Source organism: Peromyscus maniculatus, chromosome X, assembly GCF_049852395.1.
Source record: "Peromyscus maniculatus bairdii isolate BWxNUB_F1_BW_parent chromosome X, HU_Pman_BW_mat_3.1, whole genome shotgun sequence".
In the NCBI taxonomy this organism is placed as follows: Eukaryota; Metazoa; Chordata; class Mammalia; order Rodentia; family Cricetidae; genus Peromyscus; species Peromyscus maniculatus.
Genome location: NC_134875.1, coordinates 5,523,720 through 5,547,194, shown reverse-complemented (window position 1 = coordinate 5,547,194; position 23,475 = coordinate 5,523,720). Strand labels below are relative to the sequence as shown.

At 41.7% G+C, this 23,475-nt stretch overlaps 1 protein-coding gene across 10 annotated transcripts in view; it reads left to right on the top strand.

The window, feature by feature from the left end:
• Positions 1 to 23,475, top strand: part of Mamld1 (mastermind like domain containing 1) — a 130,713-nt gene that overhangs the window by 63,214 nt on the left and 44,024 nt on the right. For 8 of the 10 annotated variants that reach the window (XM_076562507.1, XM_076562505.1, XM_076562510.1 and 5 more), the window contains exon 2: positions 9,258 to 9,647. The exons of 1 other annotated variant lie outside the window; for it this stretch is intronic. In XM_076562507.1, coding sequence (XP_076418622.1) covers positions 9,552 to 9,647 — 96 coding nt within the window. In that variant the 5' untranslated portion in view covers positions 9,258 to 9,551. The remainder of the gene's footprint in view (positions 1 to 9,257; positions 9,648 to 23,475) is intronic. One more of the 10 variants, XM_076562504.1, reaches the window with a different exon arrangement.

Sequence of the window (23,475 nt, the reverse complement as noted above, 5' to 3'; positions counted from 1 at the left end):
TGTGGACAAAGATGATCTGAGGCAACAGGAGGTCTGTTGTTTAGGAAGCATTTTATTCCTGTCTTCGGCTCTGTACTCCTTTCTATCATCCATGTTGGAAGTCTAAAGAACAGTGGTCTCAGCCTTCTGGTGTATACACAGCCAGCCAGCAAGATGTACAGCTTTTCCCATCTTGCTCCTCAGTCCTGGCCCAGCCAGTACCCAAACATGATAATTTTGGTAGTGAAGGTATAGGCTGCCACTTCGCGACACAGATTAAAGTCTTTGTTCAGAAAGCTCCAATTACTGCCCCCACCATGACATCCATTTTGTGTTTGATTTGGAGAACACAAAATAGCAGAGCATGAAATCAATAGAGTGTTTTTTTTATTAAGAAATTTTTTTCATTCATTTTACACACCAAAGAGCCCCCTCTTTCCTCCACCCCCAAGACTCTCCCCCAGTACACCCCCATCCCCCCTCACAAGAAGGCAAGGCCTCCCATGGGGAGGCACATCCAGTAGAGGCAAGTCAAAGCCCTTCCCCCTGCCTCAAGGCTGCACGAGGCGTCCCATCATAGGTAGTAGGCTCCAAAAAGCCCCCTGATGCACCAGGGATGGATTCTGATTCTACCGTCAGGGGGCCCCCCAAGAAGATCAGGGTACACAACTGGTTCACCATGCAGAGGGCCAAGCCCAGTCCCATGTAGGCTCCACAGCCCTTGATCCACCTTTCATGAGTTCCCATTAGTTTGCTTTGGTCGTCTCTGCAGGTTTCTCCATCATGATCCTGATGCACTTGCTCATAGAATCCCTCTTCTCTCTCTTTGACTGGACTCCTGGAACTCTGCCTGGTGTTTGGCTGTGGATCTCTGCATCTGCCTCCATCAGTCATTGGAGAAAAATTCTGTGATGACAGTTAGGGTACTCACCGATCTGATCACTGGGGCAAGCCAGTTCAGTTCAGGCACCCTCTCCACTATTTCAAGTAGTCCAAGCTGTGGTCATCCTTGGACATTCCTGGCAACTGCCCTAGCACTGGGTTTCTCTCTATCCCCATGATATCTCCCTCCATCATGCTATCTCTCTCATTGGTTTCCCACTCCATCCCTGTTCCAGCTCGACAATCCCATTTCCCTATGTTCTCATCCCCCATCCTCTACCCTCATTGCCCACCCCTCACCCCTAGTTCACTCATGGAGATCTCATCATTCGCCCTGGGTAGAGTGGTGTCTTTTAAAGGGAGGTCAGCCTTTTGGAATTTTGTTTGGTTTTGATTTTTATTTTTACTTTTTTTTCTTTAGAGTTGAGTGAATAAGTAGCTTGTATGATGTCCTTAAGTTTTGTGTTGCTAGCCCTGAAATAACAGAGTCCCTAGCCTCTACAGACTGAAAATGCTGAGCCTGTGTTGTCCAGAACTAATGACTGCCTTTGCAGTAATGGCAGTCTCTTTTGCCTTTTTCGTTTGCAAGCATGGTGTACAGTATGTACCATTTTGATCCTAGTATGTGCTCAGTATCCCAGTTAAGGTCTCAGTTTTGGTCCCTAAAACATCCAGAAACGGCCGAGGTGGAGACTGTGTTGAATTGTTTTAAATAAGGAAGTTACAGACATTTATAAACTGCTTGAAGCAAAAATGCTATGAAGAAATGTCTCAGAGGCAGTATGAGGAATCAATGTGTCCTGGATCTAGAGGCTGAACTCCAAGTAGCTGGACTCCAAGTAACAGTTGGTTTCTTGCTTGGAAATAATTAGATTCACAGTAAACTGCAAACACGGTAGGAAGAAGCCACCATTTACCCCTAAGACAGTTTTCCTCATTGTTACATGTTCCATACCAACCCTACAATGTCAGAACCAAGAAAGTGATACCATACCGATATAGGATTTCTCCCTCCCTCCCTCCCTCCCCCCTCTCTCTCTCTGTCTCTCTGTCTCTCTGTCTCTCTCTCTCTCTCTCTCTCTCTCTCTCTCTCTCTCTCTCTCTCTCTCTCCCTCCTCTATCTGTGTGTGTGTGTGTGTGTGTGTGTGTGCGCATTTAAAAACTTTGTTACACACTTGCATTTTCATGTTTCTAGATAAATATTCAGGAGTACAATTGCTGATATTTATATATTTTTCTTAAGAAGCTGCACAATTTCCAGAGCAGGTGGACCATTTGGAATACCCACCAGACATTTATGTGTAATGTATTTCCTCCACATCCTCCCCAGAATCTGGTGTTGCACTAAATGTTTTCCAAAGACAGAAATCTCATATCCACACAATGCTACTTAGAGCATTCAAAATGTTGTTCATATCATATCATTTTTATATACTACCTGTTACTATAGTAGATAAAACAGATGGACTGATAAATACTGAACCAGCATTATATGGCCAGAGTAAACTAAGTTAACTTGTGATGTGTATTTCCTGTTATAAGTGATTAAAATGTTGTTTAGAATTTTTCTGCATACATTGATCTGTAATTTTCTGTCTGGATAGTCAATGTTTTTGGTGTCAGGACAATTCAACAACCCAGCAAGTGCTCCCTGAAAGAGGTCATGCTCATATAGAGGTGGTACTAACTCTTCTTTCACCACCACACAGAAAAGAAAATTACAGGCTGATCATCCTGATAGACATGGTTGCAAACATTCTCAATAAAATGCTAGCAAACTAAATTCAGGATCACACCAAAAAGATCATTCAACATTTGAAACTATCTGAGCCTAGAGCCTTCCTTTTGCCATACTGGGTATGGGGGGTCAAATCCAGGACTTCCTAGATGCTAGACAAGCTCTCTACCACTATGGCACATTTCAGCTCATTTGAACATTCACATCAGGAGTTTTAACAATTTTGATTCCTTTTCTCAGAATTACAATGATATATTTTAATACTGGGTAATTTGGTCATTTGTGCTTTAGGAAAATCGCTCCACTTCTTTAAAATTTCCAAATTTAATATGTAAAATGGTGTTTTCCTTATCTACAGGGTTTGTAGTAATAATTCCTTTTTCATTCATTGCAATTTTTAGTTTTCAGGTTCAACAACTTTACTAATTTTGTCAAATATAGCTTTTTTATTGGGTTTATCTCTATTTTTTCCAGTATCATTTATTTTAATTCTTTATTGTTTCCTTCTGCTGGGTTTTGAGATTCTATTTTCTTTTCTTTTTTTTTTTTTGGTTTTTTCGAGACAGGGTTTCTCTGTGTAGCTTTGCGCCTTTCCTAAAACTCACTTGGTAGCCCAGGCTGGCCTCGAACTCACAGAGATCCTCCTGGCTCTGCCTCCTGAGTGCTGGGATTAAAGGCGTGCGCCACCACCGCCCGGCATCAGCTCAGTTCTTTAGAAGATGTCTTTTTGGTGTATTGATGCCTTTACCGTTATATAATGTCCTTCTCCATCCCCAATAATTTTCTTTGCTCTAAAGTCTATCTTATCTAATATTACTGAAATAGTCTTGATGTCATTTAATATTTGCATAATTTATTTTTTTCTATAATACTTTTTCTTTATTCTTTAGATTTTCATACATGTATACAATAAATATGATGATATCCATGTCCCTTTTCCAATTCCCCCTCATATTCTCCCAATATGTCCCCCTCCCAACTTCATATCTTGGTGCTGCCTATATGTACACGAGTGTTGTGTCATCCACTTGAGCATGGGTAGTACACTAGTGGCCACTTCATCAAAAAAGAGTGGTTCTTCCTCCTCCGACAACTGTCTCCTGCCAATAATTCCTCAGTATGTCATGGATTTGGAGATCATCTGCCCATCGATGCCACAATTTGACCTAGGCTGAAATTATATGGTCTTGTGCATATAACAATAGCTGCTATGTGTTCAGGAGTTTAATAGTCATATCATGCCCAGAAAACAGCTTTCATATCACCTTTCTTCATCCTCTGGGTCTTATATTATTTATGCTTCTTCCATGATATTCCCTGAGCCTGGGATGGGGGAATTGATAAAAATGTCATATGACATACCAAAATTAAACTAAAATTAAATAAACAATTTAACATCTATAAACAGTAATGAGACTGAAATAGTAATAAAAAGCCTCCAAACTAAAAAAAAATAGCTCATAACTAGATTGATACATAGAAGAATTCTACCAGAATTTTAAAGAATTACTTAAATTATCCCATAAAATAGAGAAAACAAAGGCTTCCTTTTTTTCTTTAGCAAAACCAGCATTACCCTGATGATACCCAAATCAAATGAATTAATTCACCGCACAAAAATAAAGTAAAATAAGATAAAATTACAGGCTGATCTTCCTGATAAACAAAGATACACAAATTTTCAATATAATATTGGCAAACTGAATTCAATATCACATAAAAAATATCATTCATCATGACTAACTTGGCTTTATTCCATCAATACAAGGATGACTCAACATACATATATTAATAATTATAATTAAACTTAGAAATAAATGGACAAAAGACAAAAATCACATGATCATCTCAATAGACACAGAAGCCATCATGTAGCTAGAGATTTTCATGTCTTGCCTGGCCCACAGACAAGACAAATCTCTCTCACCCACCAGTGCTGAAGCCTCTCAGACCCAACCAAGTAAACACACAGAGACTTATATTGCTTACAAACTGTATGGTCATAGCAGGCTTCTTGTTATCTAGTTCTTATATCTTTTTTTGGTTTTGTTTTTTGTTTTTTCAAGACAGGGTTTCTCTGTGTAGCTTTGTGCCTTTCCTGGAACTCACTTGGTAGCCCAGGCTGGCCTCGAACTCACAGAGATCCACCTGCCTCTGCCTCCCGAGTGCTGGGATTAAAGGCGTGCACCACCAACGCCCGGTCTAGTTCTTATATCTTAAAATAACCCATTTCTATTAATCTATAAGTTGCCACGTGGCTTGTGGCTTACTGGTACCTTACATCTCGCTTGTCATGGCGGCGGCTGGCAGTGTCTCTCTGACCCAGCCTTCCTGATCCCAGAATTCTCTTCTCTGCTTGTCCTGCCTATACTTCCTGCCTGACTACTGGCCAATCAGTGTTTTATTTATTAACCAATAAGAGCAACACATTTAACATACAAAACATCCCATGGCACCATCATGTTAAATGGAGAAAAAAACCACAAAAGAGTTCCCACTAAGAACAGTAATAAGGCAAGTGTGTCCACACTCTCTCCCTCTCTTAATGTAGTACTTGAAGACATAGTTAGAACTAACATGACCAGAGAAGAGCATAAAAGGGATACAAATTGGAAAAGAAATCAAGGTATCCCTATTTGCAGATCATGATTCTATTATATATATGAAACCCCAAAGACTCCAAAAAAACCACTCTTAGAGATAATTAATTTGAGCCAAGTGACAAGAAACAAAATTGACATACAAAAACCAACAACCTGTAAGGAGGACCCTAGGAAGGGCACATGGATTGGCCAATGATGGAGAAATGGATGAGATCTACATGAGCAAGCTGGGGGTTGAGGGGGAATAATGGAGGGCAAGGGATGGGGGTGAGCGCTTAGAGGAGTGGGAGCTTTGAGCTAGAATGGGAACAGAGTGGGAGAGCAAGGAAAGAGATACCATGATAAATGGAGACAGCATGGGAATAGGGAGAAGCAGAGTGCTAGAAAGATTCCCAGGAATCCACAAGGATGACTCCACTGTAGACTACTGGCAATAGTCAAGAGGGTGCCTGAACTGACCTACTTTGGTGATCAGATGGATGAATACCCTAACTGTCATCATAGAACCCTCATCCAGTGACTGAAAGAAGCAGATGCAGAAATCCATGGCTGGGTCCCAGGCAGAGCTCCAGGAGTCCAATTGATGAGAGAGGGGAGGGATATGAGCAAGAGACATCGAGACCATGATTGGAAAAAGTACAGAGACAACTAACCAAACTAGTGGAAACACATGAAGTGTGGACCAATAGCTGAGGAGCCCCCATGGTACTGGACTATACCCTCTGGATAAGTGAGACAGTTGTTTAGCTTGAATTGTTTAGGGGATCCCCAGGCAGTGGGATCGGGACCTGTTCCTAGTGCATGAGCCAGTTTTTTTTGGAACCTAGTGCCTATGGTGAGATACTTTGTGCAGCATTGGTGCATGGGGGGGGGGGGGGCTTGACCTGCCTCAACTGAATGTACCAGGCTCTGCTGACTCCCCATGGGAGACCTTGCCTTGGAGGAGGTGGGAAAGGGGAGTGTGTTGAGGGGGGATGCTGGGGGGGCAGGAGAAGGAAGGCAAGGAGAATCTGTGGTTTGTATGTAAAATGAATAGAAAATCTCTTAATAAAAAAAAGAAAACAATGGAGTGGAGCAGAGAAAAAAACAACCTTCCTATATACCAGTGACAGACTAAAAAAGAAAGGGAAACAATCCCATTCACAATAGCCACCCAAAATATCTGGAAACAAACCTGACTAAGAAAATTAAAGACCTTTATAATGGAAATTTTAAGACACTGAAGAAAGAAATTGACACTAGAAGATGGAAAGGTGCCCCATACTCACAGAATCAAAGTATTAATATTATGAAAAGACCATCTTATCGAGAGCAATCTACTGGTTCATTGCTGTCATCTCAAATCAAAATTCCAATTCCATTATTCACACACAGAAACAATCCAAAATTTTATATAGAGGCACAAAAGACCTGGGATAGCCAAAGCAATCCTGAACAACAACAACAAAATCCTTCTGTGGAAGGTTTAACTATACCTGATTTCATATTGTTCTACAGAGCTATGGTAATGAAAACATGTTACTGACACAAACACACACAGAGAGATCGATGAAATTGAGTTAAGGACCTAAATATCAGTCCACATAAGTAGTTACTATAGATGCCAGAAATATAAATTGGATAAAAAACATTTTTCAACAAACAATCTGAGAAAACTTGATGTCCACATGCATAACTTCTAGCACATCACTTTAAATCTTCTTAAATTATTATATTTGAGAAAACATCTTGAAATACTATATCACTAGGTTATATTTTTATCTTATTTGCCAAAGTCTTACACCATTGTTTAATGTAGTTACTGATATTAGTGTGCATTCCTACCCACTTATTTGTTTTCTTTCTGTTCCCTATGAGGTTTTTTCAATTTTTCTTTTCCTTAAACGTCTATGCATTACTTGAGTAATTTTAGAATAATATTTGAATCATGTATAATATTTTTACTCTTTTTTTTTGTGGTGGTTTCCCTCAGAACTACTGTCTGTGTGTGTATGCATCACATGAAATGTACAACTACTGTCAATATTTTACTACCTTTAATGAAGTAGAAAAACCTTGCATTTCTCTCTACCCGTTTACTTCTGTTTATAATGTAACTGTGTTAAGTATTTCTTTCATACATATTTAGAACTGTATTAGACAATATAATTGGTAATTCAACCATCAATATAATTTATGAAATTTAAGCATGGAAGAAAATCTGTTTTATTTAACCATATTGTTTTTCTCTTTCTATTGTTCTTTCTTCCTGGCCAATACCAACATTTCTTCTTCAATTGTTTTCTGTTTGGAGAACTTCCTTTAATTATTATCTTAGTAGAGGTGTGTTATTGATAAATTCTCTTGGTTTCCCTCCATCTAAGAATGTCAAGATTCCCCTTCTACATCTGAAACATTTTCACTAAGATTTTGTGTTGAAGCTCTCCCTCACAACATCACATTTGAGAATCACTGCATTATTTCATTGTGACCTCCGTGGCTTCTGAGCAAATATTTGCCATCATTGAAATTAGTTTTCTCCTATAGGTAGTGTGTCATTTTTCTGTCATTCTTTCCCAGTCTTTGTCTTCACGTTGAAGAAATTGGAGTATAAAGGGTATAAGAAATTGACTGTTCTTTCCATTCCCCTTTTGGTCCCATCCACCAAGGTTATCTAAGTTACTGTGGTTTCTGGTTCTAATATTTCAATTTCCTGAGCTTGTCCCTTTGTTTAAAGCATTATTATATCTCTTGGGGGAAGCATTTAAATGACTGTTATTTTAAAATTCTAGTCAGATAATTGCAACATGTGTATCATCTTGGTGACACATCGATTAATAATCCTTTTTCAGTTAGCTTTAGACCTTTTCATCTTGGTATAGGTGCCTTTTTTACTAAAGTCAGGATATTTTTAATATTTTAAAACTGGTTTTTATTTAAATCTTCTGTTTTGATTGGTCTGGCAAGAAAGGGGGATAGCATCTTTCTTTTATGTGGTAATATATAAGTTCAAGTAACTGAGATAGCTTCTTTGATGTAAAGGAGGTTGGGGCCCCTCATTACTGCTAGGCAAGCATGTTATATCCAAGTCCTCACTAGACATCTGTTGCTATCACTCCAGTGGGATTGGGAGAAGTGTCTCATTGCTGCCAAGTAGGGGTACAGTAGGCTCCCCTACTTGGTCTTTGCTGCTGGAATGGGAGGGCACTACAGTGTATTTTCTGGTGGTTAGCTGGATTAGAATGGTTTTGGTTTAAGGTTTTCTGTCTCAAAAGGCTAGAAAAAGCAAGCCTTTTTTTGAGCACTTTTGTTTGTGGGCATTGGCTTTTGAGGTTGCTGGGTTCTTTGGCTCTAAATCTAGTAGAATGAAATCCCAGGGAACTCATCAGTTTTATTCATTAGATCCCAAGGTCCCTAGACAATTTATATTCTCTCTATCTTACAGAATCCTCTGATGTTTGTTTTATATAACATGACAAAGATTTTGTTTTCACTCAGTGGGAAAGTGGGGAAAGTGCTTTTCTGACTTTCCTAACATCAAGATTGTAGTGCCTGGTACCATATAGACAAGAAAGGTTACAGCAAGGAAAGCTAAAGCCATATTTATATGAGTACCTTATCATAGTCCTCATCTCACGTGTAGCATAGTGAGATAACATAGTCCTTATTTCACTTTGTGGAAAACAGAAAACAGCTTTTCCTGGGTTTACATGTCTGTTCATCCAGCCTGGAGGATGTGCTGCAGTAACTCATTTAGTGTCCTGTCAACTGATGCACCAGGCTTTCTGGAGCCCCTTTCAGCATCCATTCCTTCTTCCCAGTGTTAGCTGTGATTGGAACTGTTGGTCTGATCACTTGGCTGAGTGCTAATATGACCAGAGTTGAAAAGGCTTTAAGCCATCACTTTGATTCTGTTGCTATATTGTTCACTGAAGTGAACTATCTCAGAAAATAGGAGAGCCTTCCCTGAGTCCCACACAAAATGAGAGCCAGAACTAGGACTCACTTTGCCCAACTATATGACCAGTGCCATTTTAGTCTCATCAAGCTCCTCCTCCACCTTCTCTGTTTTCCAGTACAGTTTACCTATTTCATGGACATGGATGGCCACTTTACCCTGCTCAACTGGCTCATGGAAGTATTTCCTCATTCCTGGGATTGCGGGTAGCCTATGAGGGTGGTGTGGTGGAAAGAGAGATGGGAAAATGAATGAGGCAGATCCTACACAAATTTGAAAGCCTGTGATTCATGGGGTCAATGGTCTCACCTTCATATCTGAAAGACAGTATACTTTTTGTCTCCTTAAGCCCTGTATCTAGGTCGTTTGGGAAACGCCTTGGAGAGTCAAGAATAAAATTGCAGGCTAAACAATGGATGACTGGAAAAGTCGGCTTGTAATCGAGAGCATGCTTCCCCATTTCAACATGGTGGGAAATCGTCAGGAGCCCAGAAAGCTCCAGGAATCGGTCAGAAAATGGGCTATGGGGGGAGGGGGCACTGAATGCTTCTAAACTTAAATTTGAACATGAGATGTGTTGTTGAAAGTCTTTGTGCAAATTTGGTGTTGGAGACCAACTGAAAATATAAGGCACTTGAATCAAGAAGAACTACTCCTGCCCCTGTGGGTTTCTAGTTTAAAAAAGTTAAGAAACTGGGCATAGAAGGGATTCCTATTTAACTGGCTGGCCCTGGTATCTTCTCTCAAAGTCATTTGTCACATTTGTGCTTTATTCTCTAGGAATTCAGCCATCATCCAAGTGTCTGAACTCAGTGTTGGAGATTCCAGTGGTAGTTCTAAGGGCAGCATGAGAGCCTCTGGTTGCTGGAGTCTGGCAGTCAGTCCCTGCAACATCACCAGTCTACCAAGATTAGGTTAGCAGGAGCTGCAGCAAACACAATGGCTGTTATCTCGGGGTATTAGACCACAGAGGAGTGTCTTGCTTAATCTCTAAAAGTAATAGAGCAGAGGGGAAATGGTTCCTATAGAGCCATGGATCTGTTTCCTTCCTGCTCATGGAACTGGGAGCCCTGAGGTCTGAGGTAATGTCATTTCACATAACTGGAGGGATTTATCTTCCCCAGTTCCCAGGGCAGTTTGCTCTATTCATTTTAGGAATTTTGTTATGTGTACAGGTGTGAGTGATTGAATCACATTTCTCTTTTTTTCCCCTCATTGTCAACAATGTATTGAGGATATGCTATTAAGTCGAGTGCATAAACTTTTAATAAAATTTGGTGACTGGAGTACCAACACTCACATAAATGGGCAGACAGGATAGAGATAGACAGATGAATTGATTGGCCAGTGTGACTTGTTTACAACCTGCCAGCCGCAAGTTGAGGCATTCACAGAAGAGAATCTCTAATATCCATTGTAACAACCCTTTATATTTCAGGCTTCTCTTTGATGGTCAATATCTGAGTCTATAAAGGAAAGCATCTAGTATGTCCCAGCGTTCACAATCAGTTTAGGCTTGATTTTAAATTCTCCCTTCGTTTTCCACTCACTTGGACCAAATCCTAGGCATAAATGTGGGTGGGCTATAGGTACAGGAAGGAGGCTTCCCTGCTCCTCACTTACTGTCCAGACTTCATAAAAATAAAAAGTATGTCTGGTAAGTAACACTTTTGCTTCCATCTGGTAGATCATTGTGCATGGCATCTAGGGATCACTGTCCTGGGAGTGGGTCCTTGGAGTAATTCTCATTGTAGAGTGGCTACCATTGTTCATGCCATTTTCTGGCTTGGGCTCTCAGGGCAAATGACCTCTAGCACCCTTCATAAGCCTTGCCAAAAAATGCACGTTCATTGATTTAGAGTCACACCTTACACTTAACCAAAATCAGCTCTTCTTCATCCATAGCACACCTCATTCTCTGTCCTTGCCTCAGAGTGACATAGCTATTTTTGATGTGCCAAGATGATGTAGAAGACCAATAATTTGCCCTGATTGAAGGGGTCCAAAAATATACCTGAGTTTCTGAAAGCAGCTCTATTAGATGAGCCTTCATCCCAGGTGAAACTGCATCTGTCTTAGAAGACACATATGGTCACCAAAAGGGATAATACTGATAATGCCTGATAAGGACTGTTGCTTCCATCTGTAAGTATCCAGGACATCTCTTGGTGTGCTGTGAATGCAGCTGGCTTTTAGTGCAGTCAATCCCTGTAGCCTTAGGAAGGTGCCTAGTGTTAGCCTCCAACTTTGCTGCAGATGCTGAGGATCTGAACAGCAGGGTACTAGGAAAGAAGATTCAGAAACTGGGAGATTAATAGAATTTCCTGGGTGTTCAAGAACAACAACAACAACAAAATACTGCTGTTCAAAGAAGTTACTGTAGGGATTCAAACTATCATGGCAGAAGGCTGTCCTTAGCAGTAACTGGTTTTGCAGTTCAAGGTGTGGTCTTACCTGGATTTCAGATGTTTCTGTTGTTGGCTGTATTTCTAAGACTTAATGACATCCAGGCTTAATACTGCTCCTTGGTCCCAAGAAACAACATAAGTCTGGAAGCACATTGTGTGTGCCACCTGACTTCATCCTGAAAGCCTCCCAAACATAGAAATCTGCTCTGGGAAGTAACCTTACTGGTTTCTTTTTGGTTAGGTTGAAAACAAAGTTAACAGAAAAACCTGTATCACATTAAAATTGTAAAATGAAATCCTATCATTCTAAGAGGAGAGATTTATATATTCAGAGACAGAATCTCACCCTATAGTCCAGGCTGACCTGAAACTTGTGACCCTCCTGCTTCAATCTCCTGAGTGCTGGGATTACAGGCATGCGCCACTAGAAGAGAGCTTTTTAATTGCCCTGGAATTTTTGTGTAAACAATTGAGAGCTACTTTGAAGAAAGAAGTGAATTTGAAGTAACAAGTATTTTTAGCCTAAGATCAGGACCCAGGACCCTGAGGTTCTAGTCTTACACCTGCTCCTAAATAGCTACAATGTTCATTCATTGTCCTCTAGAAAACATAATTCAGATGAACCAATATCAAGAATAACTGCCTTGACTTCAACATTGACTAGATATTAGTACTTTGCCTAGCATTTGGGGAACACTATCTCCTGATTACCCCAAGAAGAAGTCATAAATAGGTTAAGCACCAAATAACAGGCAGATTTCAGAGCCCATTGTCCTGCAGCATACTCTGCTGCATCTTAGATGGAAAGCTTGTTTTGAAACACAAAATGCTAAGTGCACTTTACAAAGTAAATTATAAAGAAATGTAGTGCTTCAAGTTCCTTTTCAGCATCATTGTTCATCTAGTACCACGATTACTTAATGAGTCCTGTGGCACAGAAAAAAGAGGTTTTCTTTTGGCAACATTTGTCTATCTATTCAAGGTTAGTAGATGGAGACAGCATGTGGAATGTCATGTTCTTTCCTTTGAAATTCAGATTGGAACTTCTACAGATCCAGTAGGTTGATCGAAAAATTCAAAGGCATTGAATGCCCCAGAGCCTGCATGGGCAAAGACTCAGTGTTCAAGTTGAATGTCATCTCTGCCTCTGTCTATACCTATTCCATTTCTACAGCTGTTTCTGAGCAAAATGGTGGAGTTGGCCTGGAAATATAGCTCAGTGTGCACAGTGCTTGTTCAGCATACACAAAAATCTAGTTTCAGTCCCCATTACTGCCAAAGCAATACCATAAACTCTTCTAAGTATAATAAAAATGAGGAGGTTAAGGACACTAAATGTACAACTTGGGAAAGAAAAGGGCATGTACTCTCTGTTCATCATCTGTGTTCAGCACCTTAATGTTACTAAATAACTCTATAGGTTACAATAAGTTGGCATGCCCAGTACACCTTTTAAGCTTGCCAACTACTCTTTGGCTGAAAGGGAGGATATTCTTATCACTTTCTTTATGTACAAAATAATAAGGTCTGAGAAACCCAGTACCTCGTAGAGAATAGTGAGTGAATGGGCAAGGAGCTACATCAACAGTCCCATTGCATAGTCCAAAGGGCAGTGTGCTCTGTCCCTTCAGAACAACCCAAAACAACCCCAATCTGTCTCCTCACCTCCAATTGAAAGTGGGGAACTGAACTCTGGAAAAGAGAGCACATACACCCACCCCATAAAGAGTATGTGGAGATTTGAATAGTTCAAATAATACTATCCCCAGTTCCATCATTTCCTTTAAAATACCAAATAGAGGCTCTTCACCTCTGTGGTGTGCAATCCAGGTCAAGGTCTGTGCCCATCGACCTTGGAGCTCTGTTGTTTTCTTTGCACAGAGTACTAAACTCAGGAAGGAGATCTCAGAGGCTCAAAGCTGTGACTAATGGTATAACCTGGAACAAATCCCCTTCATTTTGAATTCTGAGAGCTTGGATATGATTTATAAGAGCCTGTCTATATCTGGCCTTCTGCCACAATCCCAGGAACCTTTGTATGTGTATAGCTCTAGGGCTAGATTCTGAGATCCAGGACTATAGTCTTCCTTCACTGAGAGCAAGACTATTTTATGTTGAAGTTTGAGATCAGGAGAAGTGACTGCTGCTCTGCCCAATTACTGCTTCCTATGCCTGGATTAGAGGCTCCAATATACACACTAAGACCTGGGTTCTCAAAACAGGGCAGTGGACAGAAGAGAATTCCAGGTGTCCTGGTGCTTTCATCCCAGTGGTATAACCAGGTGAAGAGTGGATAGCATCTATGTTTCCTTTAGCCCTCTGACCAGCACAGTCTGCTTCCAGCCTGGCAGCAAACCAGGCTGCTTTGGAGTTGTATGGGAAGGCATGTGGAGAACTGAAGTGACTCTGAAATTTCAAGGTTCAATGGTTGGTGTCTTTGTCAATATTCTCTACTTCATGTAGGCTGTAGGCCTGCTACAGGTGCAAGTCTGGCCTCAAGAGAAAGGATGCCAGGTATGTAGGTTGCACTGCCGAGACCCAGGTGATGCCTGAGAGCAGTCCCAACCACTTGCTGAGTTCTTAACATGAGCCTTGGGGGCCCAGTTTCCACAATAGTCAAGAGGGCTTAATAAATACTCCCTGATTACTTCAGGATCTCTGACATCATGATGAGTAAGACAGAGATGTGGACTTGTCCTAAAGCATACAGGCTTTGACTGTTCTTGGCACCTTTTTAGCTATCAGAGGTTGGCATTGACTCAAAATTATTTTTTCCACCAGAAAGGCAAGGAACAATGTGTCCTTGGAACTCAGCTTGGAATACAGAGGACCCCTAAGGATGGCTATGGTCTCATAGGCAGCCCCGTTCCATAGAGGAGAGCTGGATTTATAGTGCAACTCTGAACATTCTGGGTCAAGGCCTGCAGTGCATATGCGCCTTGCTATTTTGGGGATCCTCCCCATGGAGCACGCAGCTGTTCACTCCCTTTGCCCACCCTGCCCCCCTTCTCCTCCTTCTGCAGCAAGGGCCCTTTCCTGCTACTGATATCCAACCAGGCAGGGAAGCCAGGCACAGATTTTGCCTACAGACTAATCTCTCTTCAGCAAGGACTGAGAAACTCTCAGCTTGAAGGACACCACCAGGCTTGGTATCTGGGTCCTGGCTCAGTAGCCCAGCTGAGAAAATCAGTGACCTGCAAATCAGCGTGTTAGCAAGGGAAGATGCTGGGTAGGGAGCACCTCTGAATTGATGGGAGCACACAATGGCCTTGTCTGAATTCCTACCCAGCCCCTCCCTGCAGATTCCATGATAGTAGGCCCAAGGTAACAGGTGTCTGGAAGCAAACCACTCCAGGCATCACTGAGAACCAGATTTCACTCCTTTCAGGGAATGTGCAACCCCATGGGCCATACCTTGGGGATGTGGGACTATGACATCCAAAAATGCAGGCAGGCTTGTGCAGACTCAGGCCTCTTGCTGTCACTAATCACCTCAGCTGGAAAATTTAATATGTGTCTTTTTAGGTAAAGATGTGGATCAGAAGCTGCCATTGAGGTACTGCATTTCAGACTTCTGAGGGTAGATAGAGCACATGCTTTTCAAGTCTGGGCTACAAAACTTGGTTTCTGCAGTAAATATGGAATAATGTACCACACCTCCTATCCTGCCCATTCTATCCCCCTGCCTGCCTGCCTGCCTGTCTGCCTGCCTCTGCTTTCTCTATCATCTGCCCCTTCCTTCTCAAAGATGGATGTCCCTAAGATTTCAATGTTAGAAAGGTAGGCATGAACCACAGGCTAGGATTTTACCACAGGCACTCAAACCCAAGGCCCAGGCCCAGCTGCTTCTTTTATTACTTGACATCTTTTAACCCCTTGCCCTTCAGTGCAGGCTTGCCTCTGTCTGGCTCCTTGCAGTGCCACAGGCTCCATAGCCTCCCAAATCCCTAGGAAGAGCTGTTTCCCCATGACTTGTCTTCACAAGGTTATTTGCTCCCATCCTGCATTGTGCCTGAGACCTCTTGATCTTCCACCCCTGCAACTGCTGCTAAGCACCTCATACATAGTAGGTGCTTAGCAACATCATTGAGCCAGTTGCCACACTTACTAGTTTCTGAGAAGCAGCTGTCTTGAGGCCTTCCACTCGGAACAGTAGAACAAGATAGATAATTTGCAGAATGCCGTTTTCCACAGAGGGTAATTCCAACCTGCAGGTGTCAGCTGAGTTAGTCACAGAGGATTGGTGCTTTAGGGGTACAAAGATGAGAAAACAATTCTAGCTTTCAGAGGCATGTTGAGGAGGTGAAACAAAATGTATAGCCAGTGTAGCAGCCTCCATGTTGGTCAGAGCCATTAGGATAAAGAAAAGGGGTAGACAGTGTAGCCATATTATCGTAGAGGCCCTTGAAGGCCCGAGAGAGATGGTCTGTACGAAATTCCAATTGCCCAACTGTGTACAAAAGCTGAGAGAGCAAGGCCCAAGGGAATCCAGGAGGGGATGTTATTCCCTCCTTTTACTGCAGCCACAGAGTACAAGCCAACAGTTGTGCAATAAGTGTCACTAGTGTTGGGTGAAGCATAGCATTTAGGACTGCTACATAAATTGCACAGCTCAGAAATGGTCACTCCGTTTTCATTATGATTGAAATAATAAAGCTTTTCTACTCCCAAAAGGTTGCAGGCACACTGCCTCATGAACAGTAGGCCTGTAACATGTGGTATCCTGCTGTATGAGAAAGGGGCTTTGGAAATATGGTATTTCACAAGGGAAAGAGTTCAACTCATACTCTAGGTTGGATCTTGGTAAACTGCATGCTGGGACCACACGTAGCCCACAGGCTGTCTTGGTAAATAAAGTCCTGGTGGCCCACAGCCCTACCTAGCCTTTAGTATATAGTTTACCACAGAGTTGCAGTGGCAGTAAGCACTACATGACCTGAAAAGGTTCAGCTAGTTTCTATATGGGCTTTTCCAGTATTTGTAAATTATGACTCAGGTCACTGGGCATGTGGTTCACTTTTCTAGAAGCCACTGCTTTCTATAATAACTAAGTGCTACCTTCAGTACCCACTTGAGGTAAAATCACAGAGGTTTATGCTTAGCCATGTGTTTATCTTCCCCTTCTTTGTCCTAGTTGATCACAGCCCCATACTCTAGGTCCCATGTTCCTTTTTCCTTCCCATGATAATAATTTCCTCTCCCATGAGCATCCAGAGAGAGATTTCACAAACATTGAAAGTTTATCTTTCCTCTGCTTCACCTTTCCCCACAATGGCTTCCCATTGCAAACATAACAGAGCCCAAGCCCCTTCTCATGGCCTGTGAGGCCTCAGGAGAGCTCAATGGCTACTTCCCAGCTTGCTGTGTGCTGGGCCACTAGCTGCCTGCTAGTCCCTGAAATAGGCCAAGAGCCTTTCCCCCAGGGCCTTCCAGCCTGTTGCCCTCCTGCCTGGAATACTGTGCCCCACTACTGTAGCCTGCTTCCTGTATTTGACCTTCACTTAAGTGAGGAGATAAGCCACCCCAGTACTCTGTCAAACCACCATATTTTAATCTTCCAAAGACTTCTGATCTTGTTCTTATTGCTAATGTGGCTTGTTGTGACCTCCCCACTAGAACTCTAGCTACCTCACTCTGATTCTTCTCTGTCCAACTTGTACTCATTCTGGTGGGAGTGTCTGTTCTGGACCCCCAATCAGCCTTGCCTGGTACTGTTGGAAGCCTTTGTCTCTATAGTGAGTAGATGCCCTTTCTTTAGCTGCCTCTTTTTCTGGAACAAGCTTCAGGTGCTGATGTTCTCTAGTGTTAGGCCTGCCCATATGACTTTCAGAAAAACGAAACATGTTCTTGCCTCTCCTTCTCCTTCAAGTCAAGCTTTTAAGAACAAGTAACTTGGCCTATATAAAATAGCTACAGGAAGTAATTTCTGAAACACCAGCACCTAACTCTTGCTTTTTGAATACATGGCATCACACAACAAAATGTACAGTACCTCACTACTCTCCATCCTCTTTTTAATGACCATACATCATGTTAAAGGACTTAGGTTGCTCTGCCTTTACCTGTAGTTACAGATGACATAAAATTACATTATTGGAAGTATACTGACAAATACAAAATCTACTGTGTTTCCCCCAAAGAGTCATTTTTCCCAAAGAGTCAGTATTTGGATTTTCTGTTTATGAGAAATTCAGGAGCTAGGCATGGTGACTTAGGCCTGTCAGCATTCAGGAGGGAGACTGAGGCAGGAGAATCACTATGAGTTCAGTGCTAGCCTGGACTACATAGTGAGTTCTAGGTCATGTAGGACTATAGAGTGAGATAAGACTCTATATAATCTCTCTCTCTCTCTCTCTCTCTCTCTCTCTCTCTCTCTCTCTCTCTCTCTCTCTCTCTCACACACACACACACACACACACACACACACACAGACATACACGCACACACACATACACACACACACACACACACACACACACACACACACACACACACACACAATAAATCTCCCTCTGAGCCAGTCAGTAGGAGCTCCTTAGAGTGTTACAAGAAGGAAATATCTTATAAGTTTACCCTTTTTCTGGGAACCATCACTGTCTGCAACACCACCCTCAACAGCATTTCCATCATATACCCCCAGTGCCTTATAACCAACACTGCTGCCATCACCTCTACTTCTTCCTTGATCTACTCTACCACCAATATCACCACCATCTTTGCTCCCATTAACAGCATGACTCCTGCTGTAATCATTCCCACCACAACCACTGGATAGTTATGCATCATCTTTGCTACTTCTTCTACCACATTCAACATTGATGACATCATGATCACTGTCACCACCTCTATCTCTTCTATCGCTTCCACAATCTCCACTGCCATCATTATCACCCTACCACCTCTCTCTGATCCCTTTCCCTCCCATCCCTCTGATACCACACACACACACACACACACACACACACACACACACACACAGAGAGAGAGAGAGAGAGAGAGAGAGAGAGAGAGAGAGAGAGAGGAGAGAGAGAGAGAGAGGGAGGGAGAGAGAGACAGAGACAGAGAGACAGAGAGACAGAGACAGAGAGAGACAGGATACTTTCCATTATATAACCATAGACATACCACATATACTGAAATAAATACACGTTTTAAAATTATTTTCATATAACTTAGTCTTGTTTACTCTGTCCTTTGGGGCTATAGAACAATATGTTTGTGGTCAAAACTGAATTATAATTTATCACAAGACCTAAATGCACACTCTTAAAAATTAAGTTTAAATGAAGAAGCTTTCACTTCATAAAAGGATGCACTGAGAATTTTCTTTCAATGGTAAATTCCTGCTGAATTTTATTATGATTTGGTTTACAAAAGTTAGCCTTGCACACAGCTGTTCAGGAGCACAGCCAACAGCTAAAGGAAGATCTGCCTTGAATGGCAAATGTTGCTGAGTAAACCATGTTAACAGTTATTTTAGGACCACCAAGAATGTGTTTGAATTTTCAGGCTTGGAAAGAGAGATAATATTTATTTGGCATCTGTACCATGCCAGGCACTATGCTAACTTTACATTTCTAAGTTTATAGAATCCTTGAAAGAAATTTGTATGGTAGCCTCACACACCCATTTTGTAGGTAAGAAGACACACTAAGAGTTCTGGGCCTCTCTCCAGACTTCTTAGCACCTCACATTGCTGAATTCTATGATTGGAATTTAATATCCAGAAGTCTTTTTCACAAGACCATCCATTTTCCTGCAAAGCTTTAATATGCAAAGATTTTCTGGCAGTTTAGACAGATGCATTGCACACATCCCAAGGCTCCTGAGGCCACATAATGGGCTTTGAAATCAAGTGGTTGGGCCCAGGAGGTTCAGCAAATCCCTTTGTATACAACCTGAAGAAAGAACTTCCTTCTCTGAGGCCATCACTATCTGATATACCCTTTGATGTGTGATTTAGAAAGCCCTGGGAAAGTATAACAGTCCCTACAGGGAAATTAAAACACTATGACCAACACTGAACAGCAGGTTTTTATCCTCTTGGTTTATAAAGTTGAAATGACCTTTCATTCCCTTCATGCCCCAGAATAAATTCCATGTTCAACTGAGGAGGGCTGGCTTACTACTGCAAGGTGTCCGCACATTCATCACCATAGATGACTGAGTTTTTGATATTCCAGTACTAGACTATACCTCAGATTCTTGAATGCCACCATCTCCTCTGCCACTTATTAACTGCATGACTTTATTAAGTCACTTGGCCTCTCTGAGCAAAAGTGATATCCTAAGCAGAGGCCTATGCTAGGATTGTTTTTGGAAGCCAAGAACCACGAATAAGAAAATACACAGACCACTGACAAAGACTGAGATCTTAACAAAGGCCTGCCATTATTAACACCAAGACTTAGTTATAAAGGCCTAGAAAACGTTCAGCATCTTAAGAATCTGTAGAGATCTTGTCTATTGATTGAGTGCTCATTTGCAAATAACATAGATCCCTCAATTTCCCCAAAGGCTTTGCTACCTGTAACCACCATAGCCAGGATCTGCCTATTCCTGATTCCTTCTCTCTGTCTGTCTTTGTCTGTCTGTCTGTCTTGTCTCTGTCTCTCTCTTTCTCTCTCTCTCTGTACGTGTGTGTGCATGCACACATGTATTTCTGTCTTTCTCTGCCTCTGTCTCCTCTCCTTTCTCTCCTCTCTCTGTCTCTGTCATATTAGTTATTCTAGTTTTACTTTTTGTGTGTTTTCTGAGACAGAAAACTATCTTCTGGCCTTAAACTCCCTATTAGCTCAAGCCAGCTTCTAGTTTGTGACACTCACTCCTGTTTATGCTAAGATTACATATGTGTAACACCACACATGGCTTAGATACACCAATGGCTTCTTCTGGCTATATTGTTCCAAGAAAGGGTTATAGAGGAGTTTTCTGAGTGGTAGAGTGGTTAAATAGATGAGGACTACATAATGCTCTTACCTTTGTGCTAAATTCCAGACAGAGTGCTGGGCTATAGGGCTTAGGATATGGAGATGTAGCTGATGAGACACAACTAGCTTCTGGAGGACAAGGCCTTTGGGGGTCTTTTGTCTTGAAGAAGATACAGTCCAGGCTAGACAGTTCATTCTGTCTGGGATGAGAATGCCATGTCCCATTCAATGCAAATCACAGTAACACGTGAGTTCCCTCAAACCCTGCTGTAAGAGTCTAGAGCTTTGTCAACTTTTCCCAAATTGCAGTTTTAGGTCAGAAAAGATCCTGAGTCTTGAAAAAGCACAGAGCCACTTTTCTGGTTACCTCATTTCCCTTGGCCTTCTGCCTCTGCTAGAAGTTAGCATGGAGTACAGGGGCCTCTGGATGCCTTTGCTTGGCCTCAAGATTGAAAATGAACTTTCTGTATTTGCCCCTGGTCCTTGCAGGTGCCACAGACAGTGCCAGATACTGGGAGCTAAAGCAGATAGGCATTTCTCTACAGAAGATACAGAAGGCAGCCAATATAGTTCAGTGGGATAGTGCTTGCCTAGTATGTATAAAGAACATCATACCATAAAGAACTACAGAGATTTCTCTTGCCCAGTCTGGAAGTTATCAGAGTCCTCCCTATAGTCTTCCCATATAACCACAATGGTAGATGTTTCTAAGAGGACCTAGATTGTGAAACAACAGTTTTGGGGTCCTCAGAAAGCTAAGCACAGGAATTACCCTGTGACCCAGCCATTCCACTTTCTCCAAGTCAAAAGCAAACTTACAATAAAGTGTGTACTTAAGTGTTCATAGCAAGAGTGGTATGAAATGCTGTCTTCTTGATATGGCATGGCTATCACACTCATGAACTCACAAAAACTGAAGTCTCTGTACAGCTCCAGTTTAGACAGGTACATGATCTCCAGGCTTTACCACATATTGAGTAGCTATTAGAAGTAGGTAGCTGCTGGGAAAGGGAGAGTCTTTCTTTCTGGAGAATGTGGCCATTAGTTGGTTTCCCATGATCCTGGGGATAGCCCCATAACCATGCACATATAGGCAACATTAACTGGACTTAGTGGACTATTTTTTTTAAATGACATGAAGTTAGAATGAAGAATTGTTGTGGAGGATATGTGGGGAGTTGGAAGTGGAACTGAGAGGGTAGATGTGATGTTTCATTGCATACATGTATGAAATTCTCAGGAATAAGGAAAAATTAAAATATGCCAAAAGATAGAAACAACACAAATATCCATCATTCAATAGATGAATAGAAAAAAATGTACTCTACTTATTCAATGACATATTGTTCACCCATGAAAAATTAAGTATTGATGGATGCCACAACATGGATGGACCTAGAAAACATGCTCAGGGACAGTAACTATATACAAAAGGCTGCATTTTGTACAGTTCCATTTCTATGAAATATTGAAAATAGCTAAGCTTAGAGAGACAAAAATGAATGGTTACAGAGCCTGAAGACAGGAGAAACTCAGCTTAATGGTTAAAATGTTTCCATCTGGGATAAGGGAAGAATTGAGGGACTATTTGATGGCAATGGTTGAACAGCATCCTGAATGGACTAAATACCACAGAAGGGTACACTTCAGTAAAAGTTCATTTCAGCCAGGTGTGGTGACTCAGAATTATAATCCTACCACTCGGAAGGCTGAGGCAAGCGGATCATCATGACTTCAAGTCTAGCCTAGATTCATAGTTAGCTTCAAGCTAGCCTATGAGACTCTCTTTTTAAAAACTTAATTCCATAGTATGTCAATTGTACCACAATTTACAAGAAAAAGGAAAGTCCTCTAGACAGACCATTGTTCCTTGTGTCCCCTCCAAGCCTGTGCTTTGATAGTATTAGAGTTCCCAAGTCTGGACCTAAATCTAACTAGGTTCAATATCTCTCCAGGTCATTAGAAGCTAAAGTGGGCTTATTTAGTAAGCATGCTATGTCTCTGCCCAGCTAAGGAATTTGAGAGAGAGAGCTCAAGTCAAATGAGTTCTCTGAGGAAGAGCACCTGGTGTTGGGATTGTCCTTTGAGGCCTGGAGGAGATAGAACTCAAGGGGTTTTAGTGTACAAGCAATATAATTTAATAGTCGCTAGGGTGCAGATTTGGTGCTTCCATGTTCACCTAGTCACAACCAGAGTTTTAGAGCTACACCACGTGGTCCATGGTTTCTCCACAGACACCCTCACTAAAGACAACCTGGTACTTAATATTTCTATAATGGCTCTCACGTTGATAATGGATCTATACTCTTTCAGACTGGCTCTGACAGATATCAAGTCTCTGAAATACACTAGGAATCTCCCTAAAATGCTACTCAGACTAACAAGTCTCGGTCCAGGGAATTCCTCAACTATCTCAATCCCAATCATATTACCAATATGAGTACAGTGTCTACCATTACCTGAGGGTCCACCACTGCATCAGGATACCAAGCCAATAAGGTGGTAGTCATGAGAAGAAGGCACAAGTAGACTAGGAGAAAGGGAAAGGGAGAGATCTGATACCGCCCATCCTACATGCACTTATCAGTCAAATAGGAAGCCTCAGAAGGGGATTGTGGTATAAACGTAGGGCCAGTCTACTTGGCTAGTCTATGAGTGGTGTCCCAGGGGGAGGTGTGGAAAGCTGGAGATAGAGTCTGTCACAGCCCAGAGCAGCATAGAAATGTTTAAGCACAATGATGGAATCTGACAACTTACCAGGCTATGGTTTGTGTGAACTCGGCTGGCTTGCAAGATGTCTAAGAATTACTGGCTAAGGATGTCTTCCACTATTCCTGTCACTGTACAGATGAAGGGCCTTCTGTCATTTGTAAGCACTGCCCAGGTACATGTTAGAGCCATTTTTACCTCACCTTTTGATGCCTTCCATGTTTTTTTGTTTTTTTTTTTTTTGTCTCTCTGAAATACTGAAGCAAATGGACATTTTCTTGGTTCCTTG